The 26,960-nt window shown below is 36.8% G+C and overlaps 1 protein-coding gene across 2 annotated transcripts in view; it reads left to right on the top strand.

The window, feature by feature from the left end:
• LOC111866618 (mitogen-activated protein kinase 1) overlaps positions 1-26,960 on the top strand; it is a 163,363-nt gene that overhangs the window by 128,288 nt on the left and 8,115 nt on the right. The window contains exons 3-6 of one of the 2 annotated variants that reach the window (XM_023855748.2): positions 2,088-2,198; positions 5,719-5,853; positions 20,722-20,838; positions 26,302-26,658. In XM_023855748.2, the coding sequence (XP_023711516.1) occupies positions 2,088-2,198; positions 5,719-5,853; positions 20,722-20,838; positions 26,302-26,658 (720 nt within the window). Of the gene's footprint in view, positions 1-2,087; positions 2,211-5,718; positions 5,854-20,721; positions 20,839-26,301; positions 26,659-26,960 lie in introns of both variants that reach the window. The other variant, XM_033752353.1, reaches the window with a different exon arrangement.

Raw genomic sequence — 26,960 nt, 5'->3', positions numbered from 1 at the left:
GACCAATTGGAGGACATGTTCCCTTGAAGTCAGAAACAGACCAATGGCCTGTGCCCTTGAAGAATCATCATTATATGCTTTATTTGTTTGACCTGTATTCTAAGGAATTGCAGTCAGTATATGGATACAATATATCTATGGAAAATGGGAGACTAAAGGCTTAGTGTCTTACGTGAAAATCATTTGGTGTATTACAGTGACAAGATTTCAGTTTCATTTGATTATGCATTCATATCATTCTGAAGGTAACAAAGAAGATTAAAGATATCATACCAATTTTATAAAAATAAACAATGTAGGATAACAAATACAATTGTTTTTTCCTGTTTTGTCCATCAAACTTAACGTCATTTTGTACACAGCATTATCACTGAATCAGTGACTGAGTTATCTCATGATATAGAATTATATATTTGCTTTGATCCCGGGTCTGGTCAAGTGGGATTTGTGGTGGACAAAGTGGCGCTGGGGCAGGTTTTCTCCAAGTACTTCGGTTTCCCCTGTCAATCTTCATTCCACCAATTGCTCCACAATCACCCTCATCTATCATCTGGGGCTGGTACAATAGGCCAGAAGTGGCCACAGTACAAGGGACCTAGCCCCACCCCACTAGCAATTAACAAAAATAAAAATATATTTGCTTTCACACTTAATCTTAATTGTAGATCAGTTCTTAATTCTGAATATTTTATACCTTTCCTCATACACTCAAGTAAGCATATTAAGGAGGCTACAACACTGCCTTCTCATATATATGCATTAGTTATGGCTGTGACCTTTTTTATTAAATTGTGGAAAATAAAGTGCACAAGTACTATAGAAATGTGACTAATACTGTGTATGTTAAGTGGCTCCTTTGTTTCCTTGGCATGGTGCATTCTTAAATTCTTGATGAAGGAGTCAGACTCAAGTTGCTGGGGTAGCTGTGATTATGTTGAATAAGCAGTCTTGGATTGCCAACAGAGGATCACCTTGGGATTTCAGTGGAAGCTAACATCTCACTATAAAGGAATGTTACACAAGGCTTCAGACTTGGCAGCCTCTTGTGAATGTAATATTGAATCTTCTGTTCTAGTCTAGCTGAGACTCTTCGCTTCGCAACAAGGACAGTTATATCACTTGCTCATTCACCTCTGCTTTTAATGCAACTTAAAAATGTTCACAATCTCTCTTTAATGTAAAATAACATTAAAATCACGTAATTGCTACATGTTTTGGCTTTAGTTCATCATCTTCAGTTGTTCACTTTTTGAAACCCATTGAGTTAGTTCGCTTGTATAGTGGCAGAAGTATTTTGAGAGTCCCTGTTTTAGGGAGTTGAAATGGTGTCCTATAATGTGGTAAGCCTCTAGGTCACCAGCGTGTATTAAAATATTCATATTGTTATGTATCCAAAGAAAGAAGAGTGTCATGTAACTTACTTTTTTGGTTTAAATGTTTCATGTAACTGCCATCTCCATGTACAGTATGTTGTCTGGTGAAGTAATCAAAATGAAATTTCTGCCTTTAAGCACACATCCTCCACAAAGGTCAGCCCAACACTAGTCAGCACGATTTGTGTTTAGTAGGTTGGACCTGTATGGCTTTATTCCCTGCCACAAATCAATTATGCCAGGACAATAGGCCTACTTTAAAAGAGGCCATGACTCTTTCCTCCTCTGTCTATTGATAGTTTACATAAGCATCCTTTCTCTTTTTGCAGTTGCTACAGTGTTGTTAAAACATGAACCAATTTGAACTCTGAACCTGTGTCCAGTTTCTACTGGTAACACCAAGGAGACATGGAGTTAAAGTTTAACATAATGAGAATCATTTATTTGACTAAAATATCACTTTAAAGAACTAAGACTTTCCAGTAGCTTCTGTTAAAATTGTGATTTTCAAAGAAAGGAGTAATTTGAAAGTATAATAAGATTTTTTTTCATTTTAAATTAATGTAATACAAATTCTTTTGCACCGATGGCTGTTACATTTTACAGAGTTTGCTTAAACTTCAGAATATAACGATATATATATATATATATATATATATAATTGTATTGTCTTATGTTTTTTTTTACTGTTATTTATTTTTCTCTTTTATGCAGATAATAGATATCAGAGACATTCTTCGTGCTGTAACCATTGATCACATGAAGGATGTGTATATTGTACAATGTTTGATGGAAACAGATCTGTACAAACTCTTAAAGACACAGGCAAGTAACCAGGTACAATATCAGGGTTCCTTTTTAAGCATGCTGGGATGTTTTAGTCATTTGACTGTGATGTTGCCAACACTGACCTGCAGCAGTTGCCACTGTAATGTTTTAATTGAGGGCTTATAAGGTAACCATGAAACATACTCAATCTCTTTGAATTCTGATATACCTATAAAGGGTCCTGTTGCTCTGAGTATGCGGATATTACAATTTAACACTTTGTGGACTGCGCACACATTAATATGTTTTTTGCTTTTAAACGTGACAAGCCGGTTGTGTATTAATACATTTTTAGATCACAATAAGTTGCAACACACTATACATCGCTCTGGTGCCACCTACATTGCACGCAACCGCCTGCAGGTGCGTGATAAGACTCTGGAATGTTTAGTTAGCAGTCAGTAACTTGACCTCGCTGTTTACTTAACCGACTATAAAGGAAAATGCTTTGCCTTCATCAAGCTGTGTGTATCAGCCAGTAGCTAGTTGGGATAATGGATCAAGGACATTTTCCTCCAATGACCTAGCTGACCTGCCTTGTGAGACAGGTAGTAATGGATTGTCATTCAAACAGCGACTGACGCAGGACAACAAAGAATTGTGTCCACAGACAGTAAAAGTTNACTCTTGAATGATACGCGGAAATATACCCTCATGAAAATTGTGAAGAGTGAACATTCCAAGGGGAAGAATCCTTCTAGGCAATGCATTGTTTGCACAGTTCACAAAAACGGGAGTATGTCTACATTTGCAACTTCTGTGTAATGCCACTTCACAAAGCGGATTGTTTCCAGAAATGTCACAACCTCAAGCACTTCTAGGAGCATTGGTAAGTGTTCTCCAAATATTTTAGTTTGAAAAATTAATTAGGAGATTTTATATTAATTTTTAAAGTGAACAGTGCACAAGTTAGGGTAGTATGTTTAAAAATGCCGGTCCCCAGGGTGATTTAAATACTTAAATCACTGGTCCGCAAAGTGTTACAACACTGTGATAAATTTGTACATATATGACTTCATGGTTTGTTTAATAAACAGATTTACATTCATTTCATTGGTTGTGACTTTGTCTCATTATCGTACAGTACACAGGATGTGTATAGAATATGCTGCAATTTGGAGTACAGATTTTTTTAAATATGTTCTCTGCAAATTAGAATTAAAAATCGTAACAAATATTAGTATATATTTTTTTTATTATTTTATTTTATTATTTAAAACAGTGTTTCAGAGACTGGACTGTGCTTCCATCCACTGGTAGAAATCCACTGGAGATAAGGACTTGCTGTGTAGATTGGGCCCAATTGAATGGACATTTTATGTAAAGATGAAGGCAGAATTCAGTCTCTGAAACGTTTTAAATAAAGAAAATAGTCAATTGATAATGTCCAGGATGTCAGTAATAGTGTTCTTTTCGGTTTTATAGTACAATTACGCATAGTCCCTGATGTGCATTTATTGCTGATGCAGATTTTGTAACAGGACAAATACATTTGATTTCATCATCAAAATCCATGAGGATCAGCTGGATGTGGCACATAGCTTGCATGATATTGGTTTCAGATGGCTACAGAACTTCAGTCAGAAAGCATGAATGCAAGGGGCCACTTGACAGACCTAGACATAGAGGAGAAGATAATATTAAGATGTGGTATAAGCTTAACACAGTAATGAATTCTAATTTGTGTAATGGCTAGGTAATTTCTTGATCAGCTGAGTGACTATTAACTTCACAAGAATGGCTGTACTTCATGGTATAGTTAGATTTTCATAAAATCCCTAACTTTGTGTTCTCATTTGTTTAAAATGTATATGTGATATGTTTATATGTTTTACGACAGAATCAGTATTCAATTTAAGCTGTATGTTTAATTTATATGAACCAAATGAAATTATTCTGATAAGTCTTATAAAAAGTTTCATCAGAATCTGTTGCTCTAGAGGTGAAACAGACCAATAGTGTCTTCCCATTTTGCATAGAAACAGCAGAAATGCAATTTTATATATTGTTAGAAGTTGACATAATAGAAGAAATCTGAATACCTATACTTTTAATTACAGAAATGCATTTACTTGTGTCTCCACCTGTTGGGGCATTTGCCAAAATATTCTAAAGTGTAAAGCAAAACAATCCATCTTAAATTACTGTCTTCTTTCGCTGCCCTGATGATTAGCATCTCATAATATGCCATAAACATTGAGGCCAACTGATGAATGAAGCAGTTTCAGATAATCAGTGACATGTCATCTAAAAAGCTGCAAGTTATCTNAGAAAACGGAAGGCTAATTGGATTGGTCATGTTTTACGCAGAAACTGCCTTCTAAAAGAAGCTATCGAAGGAAAGATAGATGGGCGGATAGAAGTGACAAGAAGACGAGGAAGAAGACGTAAGAAGATGCTGGATGACCTTGGGGACAGAAGAGGGTACTGTCATTTGAAGGAGAAAGCTCTAGATCGCATTAAGTGGAGGAATTGTTTTGAAAGAGACTGTGGACCTGTCATCTTGACAGATTACTGATGATGATGATGATGATGTCATCTAAAAAGCTGCAAGTTATCTGTTACACTCACTTCAGTTATATAAGTTTCCAACTTTTGAGTAGTTAAAGACTCTTTTTATTCTTAAGAGGTTTTGTGAGCAGTTTTACAGGGTGATTCTCTCACTAAAACACCCAAACATTCCTCAGTAACTTTAATTTTTGTTATGGCTTCTGATGAAAATTGACATGGACATAGCTTACGTCTGTTGAAGCTTACTTTCAACAAGATGGCCCAATGTGCCACACATCTAATGCAAGCAAGAGGGAAACTGAAAGTTATTACGGTGACAGATTAATTTTGAGAAATCTGTGGCCGCCAATATCACCAGATCTGGCACCACCTGATTTCTTGTGTGGTTTACTGAAGGACCATGCATACAGCAATAAACTACTAACAATTGACACCTTCAAAGATGCAACACAGCAGGAGGTTGCTGCCATTACCAATGGCACATTACCAGATGTCTTCGCTATTTTGCAGACTTGCATACAAAAGTGCTTGGTTGTTGGAGGGTTTTCTGCATGTGCTCTAGGCAGACCTTGTTTTGCAACATACGAGGTAAGTACATGTCAATTTTCATAGGGAACCATAGAAAAATTGAAAAGTTATTGACGAATGTTTGAGTTTCATAGAGAGATAATCACCCTATATAATTTAATGGCCTGATGTCAATAGCAGGATTGGTTCATTTTTGTGATCTGTATGATTCTAGCTTCCATGTGTATGTACCCAAATTGATGACAAGCCATATACTGTGAGCATAAATGAATTATGCACCCATACGATTGCAATTCATAAAGCCTTCTTTGTTTCTTTTACTGTTTATAGAGTCTCCACTTTGGAAGGTGCTATTTCTCTTTTTCAGGATTTATCTTTTGACACTTCAGTATGATCCAAGGATTTCACTGTTTGAAAAAATTATAAACATAATATCACAACCAGTAGTGAATTAATTTATTTATTTTTAAATTTTCAGAAACTAAGCAATGACCACATCTGTTACTTTTTGTACCAAATCCTACGGGGATTGAAATACATCCATTCAGCCAATGTGTTACACCGGGACCTGAAGCCCAGCAACCTGTTACTAAACACAACGTGCGACCTCAAGGTTAGACCCAGCTATAGAGTCATATTCTCACATATATTAGTGACTTTAGATGTGGGTTTGAATTGGCGGATCGATTTATCGGATATTCACTAGTCGTAACTACAAATAATTATAACACATTCAAGATTACTGTAATTATAACACATAAATAAAGTCTTCTATGTCAGCTTTAACTAATCATTACCAGGTAACAGATCTAAACTATGGCTATTCCTCTGCAAAGTTTTCCCTATCCGTTTCCTGGCAACAGATTTTAACACAGGGACTATAACTGTCACACTCCAGATACCACTGCACTACAGCACACATGAAGTCTTCAAATCACACGTTAAGTCCTCACTGGCTGACTTCTAATTCTTCTTCACTTCAAACTTCCCATGGCTATATCCTACCAGCAACTGACTCGCAACTGCCCTGAATTAACTTGCTTCTGAATGCACTTCTTATAAGGAATCTGCACAGAACCCACAGAAAACACAGTCGGTATTGTTGATCATGTCACCACGTTGCATAGCACAGTCTGATATGTGGAAATGTGTTTACCAAGCCATTGCCTAGAAACAGATTGCATAACCCCATTGTTCTATTGTTGCTTGGGGTAGATCACATAGAAAATACAGTTCCCCTATATTGTCACATGTTGAGAAGTGTTTACTGATCTGTTACTGGCAATGCTTTGATCAAATCTATTACAATATACTTACTAAAGAAAGTCATTTAGGTAATTAGTATCATTAGTTTAGTAGCAAGTTTGAAAATATCAGTCCATTTGTCTTGTCACTCATTTGGTGTATTACAAATTTTAAGAAGTCATTATTCCTATATTTTATATGTAGTCACAGATTTTTTTAAGCTATTTCAGATTACTACTACTACTACTACTACTACTACTACTACTACTACTATGACAGTGATAACAACATTAACAACAACAGTGACAGTAACAATGGTGATAACAATAGTAACATTTTGAAAGTGCTCAGAGGAAGGAAAGAAGCAGAAAGGTGTAGGAATGGTCCTTTAATCAGTACCTGCTGTTTTCTGTGAATATACATACTTATGAGAAGGGTGTTTTCATTTGTTTTCAAGTGTACTCTAAAAAAATTGTTGTAAAGCTTTGTGATAAATATGTTATTATTTTATTCTAATAGTCACTAAAGCTGCTTTAGACAAAGTACTTTTATGAATTGATTAGAAATTGTATTATTAAATAAAAAATAATGTATTAAAACAAACTAATATTTCACCTGTGGGAACACAGCTTGACTGATGTCATGCACTGTAATGGAAGGCAAAGAGCAGCTTAATGTATTTATGCAAGTTTTTAGGTTCTCTTAGAGATTACTATCAAGATTGCTGTCTTATGGGATATTTTGCTTTTTTAGTTTGATAGTGTAACGTGTTTCGTTACTGAATACGCCGTAGAAATTGTTAATTGGTTTATTCAACAACCTACAAGTAATGGCTACAATTAATTATAATGATATTGCGGGGTTTCACAATTTATAACCTTATTCGCAAATCAAATCACGCTATTGTCTTCAGTAGACTACACGTTTCACAGTACGGGAGCTATATACAAGTCTCTCTGTCTCACACACTCCCAATTACACAGTTACACACACGTCCGGTTCTTCTTTCTGCGACGGCTGCTATATTCCAACTCAACTCGCAGGCTGCTGCCTTGAGAACTCTTGATAACACACTGGCTCGACTACTACTGAACTCGGCGATGGCCACATTTCAACTACTCTCCTCGCAGGCAGCGCAGCTTTCTTATATAGGGGCTGCATGGGTCTGTTACGTAGCAAGGCTGTTACCTCACGCCATTGTACATCACCATCACCGTGCGTTGCGCGTTACGTTACCGTGCGGGGGGGGGGGAACGCTGACTCATCCGCAACATCACTGTGGCCTGAGTTGCCACGTTGCTGCTGTGTAGGGAGGGGTTCTCCGTTGCGCAACATGTCACAGTATATATTTACCAACATTTTTAGTTAGTACACTTAGCCATGAACGGAAGACCCTGTGCAGAAAGGCTAGGAAACTATTTAGAACAAAATATGGACCAGGTGATATGTGGGATGGGACTACCTTACAGGATTACTACCACGTGAAAGGACATCTCTTATAATTGGGACTAGTAAATAACTTCACTTGCAGAAGGTACTATAACAAAGATGAAATCCACGCCCTCTATGACTGTTTCAGCTAGTTTAAAACTATGTCACTTGTGATTCCATTATATGAAGCTAGGTGCCTATCTAAATGTCCCAGCAAGCCAAGTATTGAACTTCATTCAAAGCATGGGTCTGCTACATGGTTAGTTAAGAAAGAGAATGCACAGTAGATCACAGTAGATCATGCTGCAATGGTCAGTATGGCCATTCCTTTAATCTAATATACTCTGACATGATACTTAGGGCTCTAATCTGACCATCCCCCTCCCTATATCTATATCACTATTTCCCTCCTCAGCTTCCTCTTTTACCCTCAAGGCAGAGGCAATATATTCCACTGAAATGTGGGTAAACATCTAACATACTAAATAATGTCACATTTTTAAGGGTGGATAAATTCAGGGAACAAGTCCTCCGGGAGGGACTTTAAGCTGTGTGTCCTGTGTCGTAACTTTACGGCACGTAAAAGAACCTCATATCCCTAAAGGGGATCACTGAGCCAAATTCCAGGACGTTTCTTGCCCAACAATAGTCTCTAAGGCCTCTGATAGATGGAAGCATTATAGACACCACTAAGCAAGTGGCCGAACTTGCTTGCTCGGCGGGACTGATGGTACGCACCATTTATCGGTAGGGTATAGAGACTGGTAGAATATCATAGAGGGAAGCACAATAGATCAAACTGGTCGCGGTGCATGAGGAAACCCATGCTAACTAACTAACTAACTAAATAAAATAATGTCACATCACAGAAGACAATAATCTTAATGAGTTTAGTTTTCGTAAAACAGCAGTAGTCACTTGGGATGAATATTATACATTTAAGTGCAGAGCAAGTCTTTGATTTGTATACTAACTTGTTGTTCATTAGAAAGATAGCAACAAGGAAACTCAACAGTGTATTATCTTGTTGACTGTTTTAAATGTAAAATATATACATGAATAATGTTCTGATTTTTATCCTTCCTTGTGCAACTCATTCAAAATCTGCTAGGTTTCAATATTTCTTCTTCCTACTTTATATCACAACATGTTTCAGCCTAACTGGACATTATCAGGTGTACAAGGTGTGTTTAAGGAGTCTGCTTTGCTTTCCTTTTGTTGTATTAGTCACTTCTAGATAGGTCATTCTGGTTATGTTATGCCATGCCTTTGTGTATAACTGTTTATTTGCTAGAGAACCAACCAGAGCAGATACAACACCAGAGAAAATGAAAGCAACATATTCAACAAACATGAATCAAACACGTAGTTAGACATAAATGCATGACATAATGTAACCTGAATTAAATATGAGGGTTGGAACTTTAATAGTGGCAACTATTTACAACTGATACAAAATAGATGCATGTTTTCAAGTTTTACTGCCCTTCACTGTAGTCACCAGCATTGTGTACAACCCATTGCCAGCAGTGTGGAAGTCGTAGGATCCCTTTAGCAACGTCTGTAGGGTTGACAGTTCGAATAGAGCAGTCTACTGCCTGAAGAATCTCTGGAACAGTTCTGAAGCAAATGCCACAAAGTGGTTCCTTCATCTTAGGAATCAAATCGAAGTCACAAGGGCTAAAGTCCGGGGACTAAGGTGGATGGTACAGCACTTCCCAGCCCCATCGATCAAACAAATCAGCCACAGCTTGTGCTGCATGTGGCCGAAAATTGTCCTGCAAAATGATGGGTGAGTTCTGCAGAAAGTGTTGCCGCTTATTTCTCAAGGGTGGTCGCAGGTTGTGTTCCAAAAATGAACAATAATACTGCACATTGACAGTCTGCTGTCAGGGAACGGTATGCGTTAGGACAGGCATGTCCAACTTTAAACAGGTTGCGATCAACTTCTTAATGTCAAAATTGCCAGTTAGGTATCACCCCCTCCTGTCATTGTACCTCGCTTTAAGCAAAAATATTGGTAAAAATAACACAACACATGATGTTTATCGTAAAGGCAATATACATTGAAAGTACAGGCTACTGTAACACATATTTTCCCTTCGAAATCTGAATAAATAAACATATTATATTACAAGTGAATTTACATGCTTTTCATGTATAATTTCCTTATAGGCCTGTGAGATCGACCAAAAATCGTCCCGCGATCAACGCTTTGGACATGTCTGCATTAGGATAACACCATCACACTTGTAAACAAGAATCACCATAACTTTCACATTGCTGGGGTTCTGACAAACTTTTGATTTTTGTGGTGACCTGTAATGACACCATTCGTTCGATTGGCATTTCATTTGTGGCTCGTACCATTTGTCCCATGTCTCATCCAGCATAATGATATGGTGTAAGAAAGCCTCTCCTTCGCGCTCATAGCGCTGCAAGTGGTTATGAGCAGCGTTGTATCGTAGCCATTTCTGTATTTCCGTCAAATCATGCGGAACCCATCGTGATGCAGTTTTTCTCATGCTCAGGTGTTCCTTTAGAATGTGAAGCACAGTCATATGCACTAACCCTGTCTCTTGGGCCAGCTCACGAATCGTATGGCATCGATCACTTTCCAGTAACGCGAAAAGAGCATGCACTTCTTCTTAACTGACACTTGGATGACCTGACCGATGCATGTCTGCCACATTTTGTCATCCCTTGTTGAAGGCTTTTACCCACCTTGACACTGTTCTGTAAGGCAATGCAGATTCCCTGCAAGCATCTTGAAGACCTTGATGACACTGTCATGCTGTACAGCCTCTGGCACATTCAATCTTTATCCAACTCCATTGTTCCTGTTAGGAAAACATCGTGACAGCACCACATTAGACCGCCAGCTGACACGAGGCTCTGTTCTTCTTGTCACTGCACATGTGTGTGATGTGGGAAGGGAGAGTCCATTTGCTCTGAAGTAAGGTAGGTATGTAACTAACGTGTGGTATAAGCGACATTATTTGGTTCCGTTGCATGGCGTCTCTACAGCAATGTTGCCACTATTAAAGTTCCAACCCTCATATCTATAAATGTCGAGTACATTAAAAGGAAAGTAGAGCAGACTCCTTAAACACACCTTGTACACCTGATGATGGCCAGTTAGGCCGAAATATGTTGTGAAATAAAGTAGAAAGAAGAAACAACTAAACCTAGTGAATTTTGATTTAGTTGCACAAGGATGGATGAGAATCAGAGCAGTATTCAAGTTTATACACTGTGCAACAGGATGCTAAAATATAATATTCAAAATGTATAGTTAAATATAACGAAACCTTCTTGCAGCAAAATCTGTATCAGTTGTGTAACAGATGTACAGTGATGGATATTGCATGAAGTGCATAAGTGGCGCAAGTGCAGTCTTTATTGCTGAGTAAATCTAGCCCAAGTCAGCAGATAGGTTCACCATCCATGATCTGCTCATTATGATAAGCTTTGTTTTATTTAGAAATGATAGTCACTAAAAGTGGAATATTGAAAAATCAGTATATTAATTTGTTTTCCCTGTACATGTTTCTTTGGTGGTATCAATTTAAATTTATTGTTACATATGTGCCAGTAGAGTACAACAAGATTAATCTGTTGTGTCATCACTTTAATTCAGTGTTTATCAAACAATATTTTTCAGATTTATAACAGTAATANTTTCACGGCGGTGACTATGAAGAAAGCAGTCTTCTGGGATTTGGCACCGTGTATACGTGGTGTTAACCGACGTTTCGGAGGAACGTATCGCCTCCATCTTCATGGTAGAAGGAAAAATATAAGAAATACTCAGGCGAAGAGACCGTGAGAACCGGTAAAGGCAGTCTGCTTACCGGTTCTCACCGTCTCTTTGCCTGTGGATTTCTAATATTTTTTCTTCTACCATGAAGATGGAGGCGATACGTTCCTCCGAAACGTCGGTTAACACCACATATACACGGTGCCAAATCCCAGAAGACTGCTTTCTTCATAGTCACCGCCGTGAAAACCTCAAATCTTACACTGTAACGTTTTGGTTGGAGAAATGCTGGATTATTATGCCTTTTACTGATTACTACAGTCAATAATGACTTGTAAGATTGCGTAACTTCTCTTTATTTTTTATGTTGTATGCATTAAGCCCGTGTATATTACCATGATGTTAAGTGTGAAATGTGAAAATGTAAGTTCTGAATGACCGCATTTGAATGGTCCATAAAAATTATTGTGTATGCAATGTGTTGCATTTACAATGCAATATGTATATATTAGATACGCAACTAATGCAGCAAGATGCCCTAATACAATATTATAAAAGATCAAGTTTTGAAATAAAGCATGTAAGAGATTAAAGTGTGTCAGTATAGGATGGATTCTGAAGGCTTTTATCAGAGTTGTGTGACTCAGAATCCTATTTGATCCCATTTTGCAGACATGTGTTGCCTCTACTGAACCTACTGGTTTCATGCCCCTTCCACCAATACGAGCCACAGGCTTGCGTTGTTGCCTGATTACTGTGAGTTTCTCGGAAGTATTTAGAGCTCGATTGTTGCTGTGGCTAATTAGTATGCATAGTCTCTTTGGCTCCAATATTGCATCAAGCTTCAGGGCACGTGTCCTGAGTTTAAGGTGACTTTGAAATGTTTGTAGTTGACTTGGCTTCAGCTTGGCTATGTATGAAATTACAAACAAGCCTTGAACATTTCAACACAGTTGTTCTTGCCTTCATTTACGTTTCCATCTAGTTTCGTTCTGTCTTTGACAGTGCATGCACCACAAATGTATTGTGCACTTCTGTTGGATTATTTCACTTCGAAAGAATGTCATAAAATTTTCATGAAACTGTATTCAGAAGTATCAAACCAGTTAATATGGAAATGAAAACAACTAGGGATGCAGTATCCACTGCATTCACATTTATGGCTTACATTTAAATAACTGCCATATTATAAGTGAACTGAAATTTATTGAGAATATGAGACCAAGGAGGGATGGATGAACTGACATGAAGGTGGAGAAAATTACACCGTGAAAAGCTTCTTATTTTGTACCCTTCACGAAATATTCAGGTGATCAAATCAAGGATGATGAGATGGATGGGGAATGTACTGGACATTGGTGCTATGAGAAATGCATACAAAATTTTAGTCTGAAGGAATACACCACTTGGAAAACGTACATATAGCTGGGAGTATGATATTAAAATGGACCTTAAACAAATATGGTGTGGACTAAGTTCATCTCTGGGCCGTGAAATGGCTGAGGCAGTTAGTCACCAGGTTTCCACCGCTGCGGCCTGGATTTGGTCATGTGAAATTTTAGGGAGACAAAAGTGGTGCTGGGGCAGGTTTTCTCTAAGTACTTCGGTTTCCCCTGCCAATATTCATTCCACCAATTGCTCCACAATTACCATCTATTATCTGGCCAGTAGTGGCCATGGTACCAAGTGGACTCTGTCTCAAGAAGAGTAAATTCATCTCTGTCAAAGTAGGGAGCAGGTGCAGACTTGTGTGAGTAATGATACTTCTGGTTGCATAAAATATGGTGAATTTCTTGACTGGCTGAATGACTGTTAATCTTTTCAAGAAGGTCTCTGAAGAAACTGAGTTTTTAAATTCTATTTACAAGGAATTTATGCTTCAAAATATTTAGGAATTGATAATATTTGTTTCAGTATAAACCATTGAAGGTCCCATTGCAATGTTCTAGAGCTATTCTGATATTATTACTGAAGGGATTCATATTCCGATCTTCTGGGTAGAAGGTGGAGGAAACATACTCCTGAATTATTGTTCCTACCCAACAGACTAAACTGTCATGTCACCACAGTACAAATCTTCACAGCTATGAAAACCTCATATCTTATACTGAAGTAATTAATTCCTTCATATAGCATCCAATTACTAATAGATTTCATGAGCTCTCCTTTCAGGGTGTGTTTCATAATGAATTTCCATTTGGTTAAATTTTACTATAAATAATGTAAATAAAATTCAGTATGAAATTGGTAAATATATTAGTTTTACATTCATTGACATTTCTAGGAAACTCATCCCATCCAGGCAATATTGGTAGCGCAGTTTTTTCTTTAAACTTTCCGTAATATAATTTGAAATGTATGTGATTGCTGTCTTGGTTATCATGTGATTCAAAATACCTACAGTTAGTGATCCATAGATCTGAATCCTGAGTCAATATTTTATTATCATACTTCACTGTTCTGTGAGAAAGTTGATATAGAATATTCTTGCAAGTACCTCATTCTATAACCTTCCTAGTGTGTCATCTGTCTCATGCTGTAATACCTGTAATCCTTAAGATATTGATTGTCCATGCATACTGTTAAAAGTCATCTTACATCCATATCCCTGAAAATATTAAACATATTCCAAGAAAATAAACTTGCTAACCAATTTAATTTTTCACATTTAAGTTTAATTTAAAAAAAGAAAGAAAGAAAGAAATTTGACAATGCTGAAAAATGTGGAATAAATATTTTTGGATGATTACTTCTTAATTATACTTGCTCACTGTATGTTTCTAACATAAAGGTAAAGTTGTCTCATACTTACTTAATATCATGTAATGAAGAGACATACCATTCATATGTGATTCCAAACACTAAATTGGAACCCTAGCATTTGGTTGCAGTATTTATATATGCTACAGTGTGGTATTACAAATATAACAGAATTATAGCAACTGAAAAATAACAGTAAAAAAAAAGTAAAGCTATCCCTGTAATGGGCTGTGGAGGCCCATAGGATTGTGAAACTTCAAGGCTCCATATATTCTAAACAATTGGCTCGCAGAGGCGAGGTGAGGTGAGGTGAGGTGAGGTTGTGAGCCTTATGCACTGGCCACCCTTTACCCCCAGCAAGTTTCCTAGTACTCATTTCTGTCAGAGGGTGAGTCAACCCCAGGGCCATAGTGCGACTGGGGGGATTAGGTATATTGAAAAGTCCAATGACCTCATCGGGAATCGAACCCACAGCCTTCCAGCTTGTGGCATAGTGCCTCAACTAGCTACGCTAAATGTAAAATATCGTTCTTATAATTGAACGTTTGGATTTTCAAGAGTTGAACACTGATGTGGGACAATATTTATTCAAAACAATACAGTGCAACTTCGAGAAGCGTGGTGGAATGAAGTAAGCAGTCCTTATTGTACTTCCACAATATCATTTTCAAATAGATTTTATTTTTCTCGTGTATTTTGATGGACTTTATTCATTACATAATTTATATTTATCATACTTTCCTGTCTTTCTGGGTAATTATCACATAACATAATTTAATTGTGACTGGAAGTTGTGAGATTTGAATGTGGGACTTTGGGACGAGCATTGAAATGCTTAAGAAAATTAATGTATCACTGTAAAATGTACAACATACATTGTCAATTTAATGGTGTACAATGAGAAGTAACAGCTTACTTCTTAGCAGTGGCTTGTGGATGGGAGAATTCACTTTAAAAAGGTACCAGATTCACAGCTTCATCTATTAAAATGGACTAATGTCTTTGGCAATATTTGACCTTAACTTTATTAAACTCTGAGTTCTAGACGCCCATTTCTACTGTTAATAACCGAAACAGGTTCTTTATATACATGGAAATACATTGTATTCTTGAATTTAATTCCATTGGTTACATAATGGTATAAATCTGATGTTAACAGATAGACAAATGTCCCAGGTTTTCCAAAACTCTACTCCCACTCAAATCAAAATATGTCACTGTATCATCTGTGAGATTTGAGGTTCTCATGGCAGTGACTTCGCAGATTAATGTTCTCTGGGATGTGACACCTTGTAGTTTGGTATTTATTTGCCAGTGTTTCAGACGAGTCACATTCCAGAAGATGGTAGTCTTTGTCATATATCTCTTATAATATTAAATCCACTTCTAAAAATATGCAAGAATTGAATATAAATTAATATTGCCCAAACAAAATGTTAGAACAAGAATGATATCACCCTTGTTAAAAAATTTAGTTAACACATTTCTCTGTTCTGTGTTGAAAATTTGTGGATTGACATACCAGACATTACTCAACAGTAGCATGTTATTGTAGTATTATTTAATGCCTTCCAACTGTGCTAACAAAGTGCATTTGGTGTAAAGAGTGATGTGACTGGAAGGGCACTGATGTAGTTACAGATTACACTTAACTGTTAGCCGTAATTTTTAATGTTGGTTCAGGTTTTTGCTAGAGATTATTTTTCTCAGTTCTTACCATAAATACACTGACTGTTATGAACTTGTCTTCTGTCAGCTAGTCACAGTAGAGTCCAATTTTTGTTGTTTAACAGCCTTTCAAGCCTGAACAAAATGTCATATGCTAATCAGGAATTAGCATACAGTTACCATGGCAATATGGATTGTTTTGAGTGTTGACGCATGTAAGTGGTCAACAGTCAACCATCTACATGCACGTTGGGTTTTGCTCAAGATGATTTCAGTTCAGATTTATATGAGTTGATAATTACTGTACATGTTTGTTGTTAATACATATGTAAGTCGATAAGTAAGATACACAAATGGATATAGAACTTGAACAATACTGATTTGAAAAATGCTTTTATTTTTCAACACAAGCTCTTTGTACATTGAGGCACTTGTCCCATTGTTTCACAAGCCCCTGAAAACCAGCAGCATAAAATTCTTTGGGCTGCTGTTGGAACCAGGCGTGTTGCTCTTGCACGACAATGCACGTCCCCATACTGCCAACAAGACAAATAAGACACTGCAAAATTTCAAGTGGGAAGTCCTCGAGCATCCTCTGTATAGTTCCAACCTTGCTCCAAGTGACTTCCTTTTGTTTGGCCCTCTTCAACATCATCTTTCGGCTGAACATTTTCCTGTCAGTGAAGGTGTAGAACGGGAAGTCACCACCTGGTTCCAACAGCAGCCCAAAGAATTTTATGCTGCTGGTTTTCAGGGGCTTATGAAACAATGGGACAAGTGCCTCAATGTACAGAGAGATTATGTTGAGAAATAAAAGCATTTTTCAAATCAGTACTCTTATTTGTTGAAGTTCAATATCCATTTATAACTTACTTATTGACTTACCCTCATATTAATTAATTTATAGCACTTATAGAAATAATTACACAAAAAAAAGCACAGCAACAAGTAGTCACACACACACATTATTTATAATTAATGCTGATTTACCCATAAATATTTATAAACATGCAGTAAATTAATTGTAGATGTTCTAGTTTCAGGCTTGTGTCATGTCTATGTAGTATATCAGTGTCTCAGTTGCTCATATTCTGGAATGGTTGTCATGAATGGCAGGTTGTAATGCATCCTGCAGTGGTGTTTAGGAAACCAGTACACTGATATTCATGATACATGGAACGTTCTCTTTCCAATTTCTTAATTAACGTTCTAATAAGAGAACTTGAAGGTGTAACACTGCTAATCACCACTGGACATCCCTAGTTACATCTAGAAACCATTAACACTGAACAGTCTTGCAGATGAATACTAGTGTTTCAGAGGAACTTGTTGCTTGCATCATCAGTGCCATAGACTCTGCAGCCCTGAAGATGGAGGCAGCAAGTTCCTCCTACACATTTGTATTCACCTATGAGACTGTATGATATCACAACTCAAAAAACAACATTATAAATATCTGTTTGTGTGTTCATTATCATATTTCTCGATATATCAACTTTGAAACATTCTCACATCTGATTTCTGCAGAATCTGGTTTTGTGACATAGTCATATTTAAGTTTCACCTATGAATTTCTGTCCCTGTTTCTTTTCTGGTCTCTGAATATATTCCATTTTACTCTATATGGCATTTATATTCTCTCCTTAGCAGGTTAACATTGTCTGCATATTCAAGTAAAGGTAAAAGTAAAGCTATCCCTGTAGCAGGCCATGGAGGCCCATAGTGTGTGTGAGACGTTGAGGCTCCTACATCTTCTGACAATTGGATCAGAGATGGCAGTGAGGTTGTCAGCCTTACACACTAGCCACCCTATACCCCTGGGAAGATTCCTGGTACTCATTTCTATTAAAGCACATGATTTTAGTAATTTGGTTTCCACGCTTGTTGATTCACTTCTCTTGATCATTCCTGTTGGCATACTCCAGAGAACAGTTATGTAGGTCATACCGAAAGTCATGAGCAACTTTTTTTTGCATGCAACGTGGGAACAGCAGATGGAAGAGAGTACGGTGGTAGGTGGAACCAGCTGTTGTGTTAACCTCGAGTGTCTTGTGACATCAATAGCTTGCGTCACGTGACCAGTATCACTCCTAACAAAATGGCTGACAACCATATGTCGTTTCGCCAGCGTGCTGTCATTGAATTTCTTGTGAAAGAGGAAATCCCTGCTGCAGAAATTCACCAGAGACTTCAGCGTGCTTATGGAAGTGTGTGCATGGGTGCGAACAGTGTTCAAAGATGGGTGTAACATTTTAAAGATGGCAACACCAGCATCAAAGATGAGCCACGGAGCGGTCGTCCTCGAACAACCTCAACTGAACGCAACAAGGAAAGAGTGGATGAGATCATTGAAAATGACAGGCATGTGACTGTGGACACAATAGCCCGAAAACTTGGAATAGGGCACAGTGCAGTACAGGAGATGATTGAAAACTTGGGCTATAGGAAAGTTTGTGCTTGTTGGGTCCCTCGGTTATTGACCGAAGACCACAAAGTTCAGCGAAAAGCCATCACCTCAGAACTGCTGCATAGATATCAACACAAAGGCGATGATTTTTTGCTCTGTATTGTGACAGGTGACGAAAGCTGGTTTCACCATTTCGAGCCTGAAACGAAACGGCAGAGTATGGAATGGCACCATTTGCATTCTCCATCAAAAAAGAAGGCAACGACAATGCCATCAGCTGCGAAGGTGATGGGCACAGTCTTCTAGGATGCAGAGGGGTTTATTCTGGCCAAATTCCCGGAACCTGGGCAAACCATCAGTGCTGCTCATTATGTCCAGATGCTGCACAAGCTCCATTGTGCATTGTGCGATAAAGGTCTGGGATGAAACATAATCCTGCATGACAACGCTCGCCCCCATGCAGCTCGCCTCACATTGGAAGCAATTGCAAAGATGAGGTGGGAAGTTCTTTAACACCCCTCCTATAGCCCTGATCTGGCACCCTCCAACTACCATCTTTTCGGATTTGTGAAGGATCAGCTGCATGGACATCGTTTTGAGACAAGGGAGGAAATTCAAAAAGCAGTGCGTCAGTGTCTTCGGATGGCTGGAATGAAATTTTACAGAAGGGGAATTTTCAAACTCCCAGAACGCTGGGAGAAATGTGTACAAAGAAGTGGTGATTATGTGGAAAAATAAAGAAAGGTCTGTAGATTGAGGTGGTGTATTTTGTTTGTCAATAATAAAGCTTGTTACTTTACAAAAATTTGTGCTCATGATTTTCAGTATGACCCTTGTAAAAGGCAATGGGTGTTAAGCCCCATTTTTCTTAAGTACATTATGAATTTCAAATTCATGAGGCAAATATTTGCCTATACGAACTTTTAAATGGCGGTACTGACCATATGTAAAAGTAAAAAGAGTAAAGCTATCCCCGTACCAGGCCGTGAAGGCCCATAGGGTTGTGAGACGTTGAGGGTCCCACATTATCTAGACAATTGGCTCAATGATGGCAGTAAGGTTTTCAGCCTTACGCACCAGCCGCGCTTTACTCCCCAGTAAAATTATTTAATTAATTCCTGGTACTCATTTCTTTTAGAGGCTGAGTGAACCCCAGGGCCATAGTGCGGCTGGAAGGATTAGGTCAATTGAAAAAAATCCATTGACCTCATCGGGACTTGAACCCGTGACCTTCCAGCTTGTAGCATAGCCCCTCAACCAACTATGCTACCATGTGCCCCCATACTGACCATTAGCACTTTGCTATTTTTTTCTATAGTACCTGTGTGAAATATATTTAGCTTTACCCAATGCTATGTCAGTTGGTATGCATACCAGCATATGATTTAAGTGTATCAGCAAACTTGTCAGAAATCCAAAGTAGCACATCTGCCAGTTCATTATGTGTTTTGACCTTGAGGCTAGGACTAAGCATCCTGGTAAACACTTGCATAAAAGACAGTGGTTTCAGCAGTAGTTGATCTGTTACATTTGAATCCATGGTGATTATCAGCAGAATTTTCATTTGGAAAGGGAGTAGATTATCATGAATATTGGTTTCACTTTTATGTGCAATGACTTAAATTGGTCTTAGCCATTTGAAATAATGTTTGTGTTTCATTATAATAAATTTAACTTATGTGAAAGTGCTATTATTGTTTATTTCTAAACTCATTATAATGCATGTGATAAATTATGCTATGTTAGAAGAATGGTCTATTTCTTAGTGTATAATAACACAACTCACAGTGTTCACCATTTTGTTTCTGATGTGGTTATAAAGTGAGTAGCAATTGGTATATCATGACGTTTGCTAGGTTTATAATGCTGAAACAAGTCAAGATAAAAATATATGAAAAATAGTTTTACATTTGAGTACAAATATCAGAGTATATTTTTAATATTATTGGTATAGTCATATTGAATAAAATGTATTTGGCCAAAATAATTGATAATGTTGAATGTTTATAAGAGATGGCTATTTTTATTACAGTTATTATGAAAGTTTGAAATGTGAAATTGTGTTTGACCCTTGTATATGTAGAATACTTGATAGACTGTGTTATTTATACATGTTTTTCTTCAGGCAAAGAATTAATTTATCTTTTGTTGATCACGTATTGTAGCTGGTGTGATTCAATGTGTGAGAAGATAAATTCTGTATGTTTCAGATATGTGACTTCGGTTTGGCAAGGGTCGCAGATCCTGAACATGATCACACAGGTTTCCTCACGGAGTATGTAGCCACAAGGTGGTATCGGGCTCCTGAAATTATGTTGAATTCCAAGGTATGGAACTTGATGTTAAAAGGTGCTTCAGTCTTCATTCCAACATATTTATAATGTGTTATTCTGCAGAGTACCTAAATTAGATGCATAATGCCGAAGTTGTGTCCGTTGCTGCAGGTGTTATCACCAAAAATGTTTGATTGGCTTCAGTTAAATTTGGTATCAGGGGTCTGCACTAAATGTAAAATTTAATTTTGATTCATGTTGCCACTATAATAAAGAACCATCAGTGGTTCAATTCAATGTAAACATTTTAGATGTACAGCAAACCTTACAATATTAAAAACATTTCATCCTCCAAGAAGTTTTAATAATTGTACAAAATAAATTCTCTTGTTACAAGGATAAACTTTATTTCAGGGTGCTCTTTTTAAAATGTTAAAAATGTCTGTTCTTAACATAAGTTCCATATTCTTTGAAGATCTAGTGCTGTACAAAATTTCACAATCTCCGTACTATGACTGCAGTGTTACTGATGGTAGGCAGTCAGGGAGAACAAAGGTACTCCACCTCTAGTGTCATGAGGTTCATATCATGTTTTATGGGAAGTAATTGGCCTTCTGATGTAACTAAGGTGGAACAAACAGATGTGCACGCACACATGAGGATACCATAAGCCTGTATTTGTATTTATTCTAAGTTCAAGAGAACCAAAGATGGATATAGAATATGTCATAAAATAATATAGAGCATAGAATACATACATAAATATTACATAACTAGACAGTACAATGAATACAACAGTAATAAGAATATCTATTTAGATATTCATCCATCATATAAAATGTATGAGTATTCAAGAAATGCCTTAATACAACCTTAAACTTTTAAAATTATTAGATGTGTTCTTGATCTCTATGGGCAATTTATTGAATATTTTTATACCTGCATAATAAACTCCTTTTTGATAAATTAGCTTGAGCTAGATACAAATTTTGTCTTTGTCTAGTATCAATAGCATGAGAATCAATGTTTGATGGAAACAGAACTGTATTTAGCAATACAAATACTAACAACGAAAATATATGTTGTGATGCAAATGATAAAATATTTAACTTGTTAAATGTGTTTCTACACGAAACTCTATTACCATATCCCAACTTCGAACTGATGGCCTTTTTTTTTTTTTTGGAGAAGAAAAATAGTAGAACTATGAGATGAGTTTCCCCAAAAGATGATACCATAGCTCGTTAAGGAGTGAAGAAAGTAAAAATAGATTACCTTTAAAGCTGAAATAGACATATAATATTTCATATTTCTATGTAGGTCATACCGAAAGTCATGAGCAACTTTTTTTGCATGCAACCTGGGAACAGCAGACGAAAGAGAGTTCGGTGGTAGGTGGAACCAGCTGTTGTGTTAACCTTGAGTGTCTTGTGATGTCAGTAGCTTGCATCACGTGACCAGTATCACTCCTAACAAAATGGCCTACAACGATATGTCATTTCACCAGCGTGCTGTCATCGAATTTCTTGTGAAAGAGGAAATCCCTGCTGCAGAAATTCACCAGAGACTTCAGCGTGCTATGGAAGTGTGTGCATGGGTGTGAACAGTGTTCGAAGATGGGTGAAAGATTTTAAAGATGGGAACACCAGTATCAAAGATGAGCCTCAGAGCGGTCGTCCTCGAACAGCCTCAACTGAATGCAACAAGGAAAGAGTGGATGAGATCATTGAAGATGACAGGCATGTGACTGTGGACACAATAGCCCGAAAACTTAGAACAGGGCACAGTGCAGTATAGGAGATGATTGAAAGCTTGGGCTATAGGAAAGTTTGTGCTCCTTGGGTCCCTCGGTTATTGACCGAAGACCACAAAGGTCAGCGAAAAGCCATCACCTCAGAACTGCTGCAGAGATATCAACACGAAGGCGATGATTTTTTTGCTCTGTATTGTGACAGGTGACGAAAGCTGGTTTCACCATTTTGAGCCTGAAATGAAACGGCAGAGTATGGAATGGCACCATTTGCATTCTCCATCAAAAAAGAAGACAACGACAGTGCCATCAGCTGCGAAGGTGATGGGCACAGTCTTCTGGGATGCAGAGGGGTTTATTCCGGCTGAATTCCTGGGACCTGGGCAAACCATCAATGCTGCTCGTTATGTCCAGACGCTGCACAAGCTCCATCGTGCATTGTCGATAAACGTCCTGGATGAAACATCATAATCCTGCATGACAACGCTAGTCCCCATGCCGCTCCCCTCACATTGGAAGCAATTGCAAAGATGAGGTGGGAAGTTCTTCAACACCCCTCCTATAGCCCTGATCTGGCACCCTCCGACTACCATCTTTTTGGATTTGTGAAGGATCAGCTGTGTGGACAACGTTATGAGGCAAGGGAGGAAATTCAGAAAGCAGTGCGTCAGTTTCTTCGGATGGCTGGAACGGAATTTTACAGAAGGGGACTTTTCAAACTCCCAGAACGCTGGGAGAAATGTGTACAAAGAAGTGGTGATTATGTGGAAAAATAAAGCATGTTACTTAATAAAAAATTGTTGCTCTTGACTTTCAGTACGACCATCGTAATTACGTAACAAACCTTAATTTTTTTTACAAGTAAATCAGTGTGATTCTTCCATATTAAGGCACTATCAACTATAACTCCCAAGAATTTAGTAATGAGGATACTGTTGATAAACTTATTACCATTTATTGTAAAAGTATCTGACATTATTGTCTTAGTTTTAAAGTGAATACAATATCCTATTAAAATTTAAAGATAATTTATTAGCTCTAAACCATCCATTAAGATTTCAATTGTTATAAGAATATTCCTGCTAAGATCATTTATATTAGAATATGAAAATAAGATGCTGGTATCATCAGCAAAAATTATAGGTGTAGAAAATTTATTTAATATATTAGGCAAGCAATTTGTATATAAGAGAAACAACAAAGGTCCTAATACAGACCCTTGCGGCACTTCCTGTGTAACACTAAGCCAATCTGAGGATCCTGTATTCACATCACTTTTATGCATCACTGTTGTAATATATCTGTTACTTAAATAAGATTCATAAAGTGCATGATCTTTCCCAGTAATGCCATAAAATTTAAGTTTGGACAGCAAGATATCATGATCTACACAGTCAAAGGCTTTCTCCAGATCACAAAAAGCACCTGCCACTAATTGTTTGTTGTTCATAGTATTTAAAATCTCTGTAGTCATTTTGTAAATTGCATTATCTGCTTTAATCCCTTCCTAAATCCATATTGGTCAGTACTTGTGATATTATACTTATGAAGATGTTCTAAAGTTCTTGTATATATTATAACATGTTTTGTTACTGAATCTTGTCCGTCACGTGTGTAAGTTGGAATCCCACTTCTGACACCAGTTGTAACATGTTCTGTTACTGAAGACGCCGTTCGGATTGTTAACTGGTTTATTTAACAACCTACAAGTAATGGCTAATATCAGGATAATATCAGGAAAACTCCTCCATTTAACATTTTATTGCATATATAGTTTTATCAGTGAAATTATAAGTGGTGAACTTATTTTTAAACTAATGGGTGATATCTCATCATATCCACACTAGTTTTTTTAATTTAAGAGATTTTATTGTATTCTCTATTTCCTTATTTGTAGAGCATTTGCAGTTTATTTTTGAGTATGAATTTATAAAGGCTTGATCCACATAATAAATATGATTTTCTTCATTTTTTTTAGTCATTCGTAGATATGGAATATGTCTATTTTATTGGCAACATTGGCAAAATATTTATTAAACTCTCCTGCAATATCTTGTTGATTATTTAGTATCTTACCATCAATTTTTACTGTATTTATTTCTATCCTACTTGTATTCCTACCTACTCCTTTCTTTATAATACTCCAAGTAGTTTTTATTTTATAATGGGAATGTAGGATACATTTATCATACTCCATTCTTTTTGCCTTTTTTATAACAGTACTCATTATTTTAGAATAATTTCTGTAATAAACTCTAAAATTAGGATTATTATTATTCCTGGTGTGGTCCACGAATTATTTTTTCAGATACATTTTTTCTGAATTAAAGGGAAACTGAAATAATAAGTTCTCAAAAATATATTTAAAAATAAATTGAATCTCTTGTTAACATTATTTTCATCAAAGACTGATTCTCATGTTTCCTGTCTTAATTGTAATTGAAAATTTGCTATGATATCATTATTAATCATCCGTTTCATGTAAGTATATTGTTGTTGTCCCTGATTCTGTACTTTATGTAGTATTAACACCTGGGCATCATAATCTGATAGACTGTTTATAGATGGATATATATCATATTTACCAGTTCTTGTTGTGTCAATAAAAGTGTTGTCAGTTATAGTACTAGTGGACATGCCCACTCTATTGGGAAATATTACAATACTAATAAAATTATAGGAATACAAAATAGCATGTAATTGCTTTTTTTCTATTATCATCATCATTTAAGTAATTTACATTTATATCACCACATATAATTATATTATAACTCTCACAGTATAGTTTATGTAAAATCATATCTAGTGTCTCCAAAAAATTTATAAAATTACCTGACGGAGACCTATAAATAGTCACTACACAAAATTTTTTCTCTCTTAGTGAATTCATAGGCAGATGAATTGCACATTTCAGTGGTGAATTCTTCTTTCATGACTGGTACAAAATTATTCCGTGCTACATGGCTGTTTGTTATTTATGTATTAATTTTTGTTCTGTCATAATTTAGAATTTTAGTGTATTTATTCAACAAATCTTATAATTCAATTTGTTGGTGTTATTCCTTCTGTTACCATCTATTTTCCAAGCACCCATAACTAAATTTTATACCACCAGATTCCATCTATGTTCTTAGGGGTATCACAGTAAATAAGCAGTTTCATTATTTCAGTACAGTTTGCAGACACTTTTGATCACTTTCCTCTCTTGTATCAACAGAAATGTGTATTCTCAGAATTTAGGCAATGCACACTTTTCTCAATAATAGAATATTGCTCAACTGGAATATACCATACTGGCCTTATTACAGAGTGTTTTATTAAGAATTCTACTTTAAAATTCATAGTCATTCCCCCACATTTTATTAAAATATTCTTTCCCATGATACCTGAAAATGAGGATCACCTTATATTTTAGATATTTCTGTGATTTGAATGATATAGTATATGCATAAAGGATGTAACATTCATTCAAGACTGCCATAGTAAGTGAGTAGTTCCATTATTGCAATAACGTTCATTTTAAGGAAGCTGATAAGGAATGATCCTTTCACTCGTTTTCTGATAAATGTGCACATTTATGGCAAGGATATGTTAGGTGTCACTTCATGCCAGTGTTTTCCCCCTCCCCAGTTCTGCTTTATTTTCCCTGCCATGGGAGAAGCTTATAGTGTATGCTGTGGCACAGCTTTTACATTATAATGAATCCTAATCACATTATCTTCACCCACTGGGCAGCCTTACTAAAATTTACTATGCTTTATTTTCAGGGCTATACAAAATCCATAGATATCTGGTCAGTGGGCTGTATCCTAGCAGAAATGTTGTCAAATCGGCCAATATTTCCTGGCAAACATTACTTAGACCAGCTTAACCATATTCTGGGAATCCTTGGTTCTCCTACTGCAGAAGATCTGAACTGTATCATCAATGAGAAAGCTCGAAGTTACCTCCAGTCATTGCCATTTAAACCCAAAGTTCCTTGGACAAAAATGTTCCCAAATGCTGATTCAAAAGCACTTGATTTGTTGGACAAAATGTTAACATTCAACCCTCATAAAAGGATTGGAGTAGAGGATGCCTTAGCACATCCTTATCTTGAACAGTATTATGATCCTGCAGATGAGGTATGTATGCATTATGATCAATGAATATCTCAAATTATTTGTTAAGACTCACTGACTGACTGACTGACTAACTTCATGGAGCTGAGCCCTTCTTGAGAAGCCACCAGCTGTGGAGCTACTTAAGAACTTCCCAATATTTTGTGAAACCTATAAATTCATTACCATGTTCACAAGGGCCCTCCACTGGTCCCTATATTGAGCCAGGTCAGTCCAGTCAATACAACTCCATCCTGTTTCTCTAAAACCCATTTCAATATTATCCACCCACCTATTTCTTGACCTTCCTAATGGTCTCTTTCCTT

The sequence above is a fragment of the Cryptotermes secundus genome, unplaced genomic scaffold (assembly GCF_002891405.2).
Source record: "Cryptotermes secundus unplaced genomic scaffold, Csec_1.0 scaffold885, whole genome shotgun sequence".
NCBI classification, from domain to species: Eukaryota; Metazoa; Arthropoda; class Insecta; order Blattodea; family Kalotermitidae; genus Cryptotermes; species Cryptotermes secundus.
This window is presented reverse-complemented; position numbering and strand designations above follow the sequence as displayed.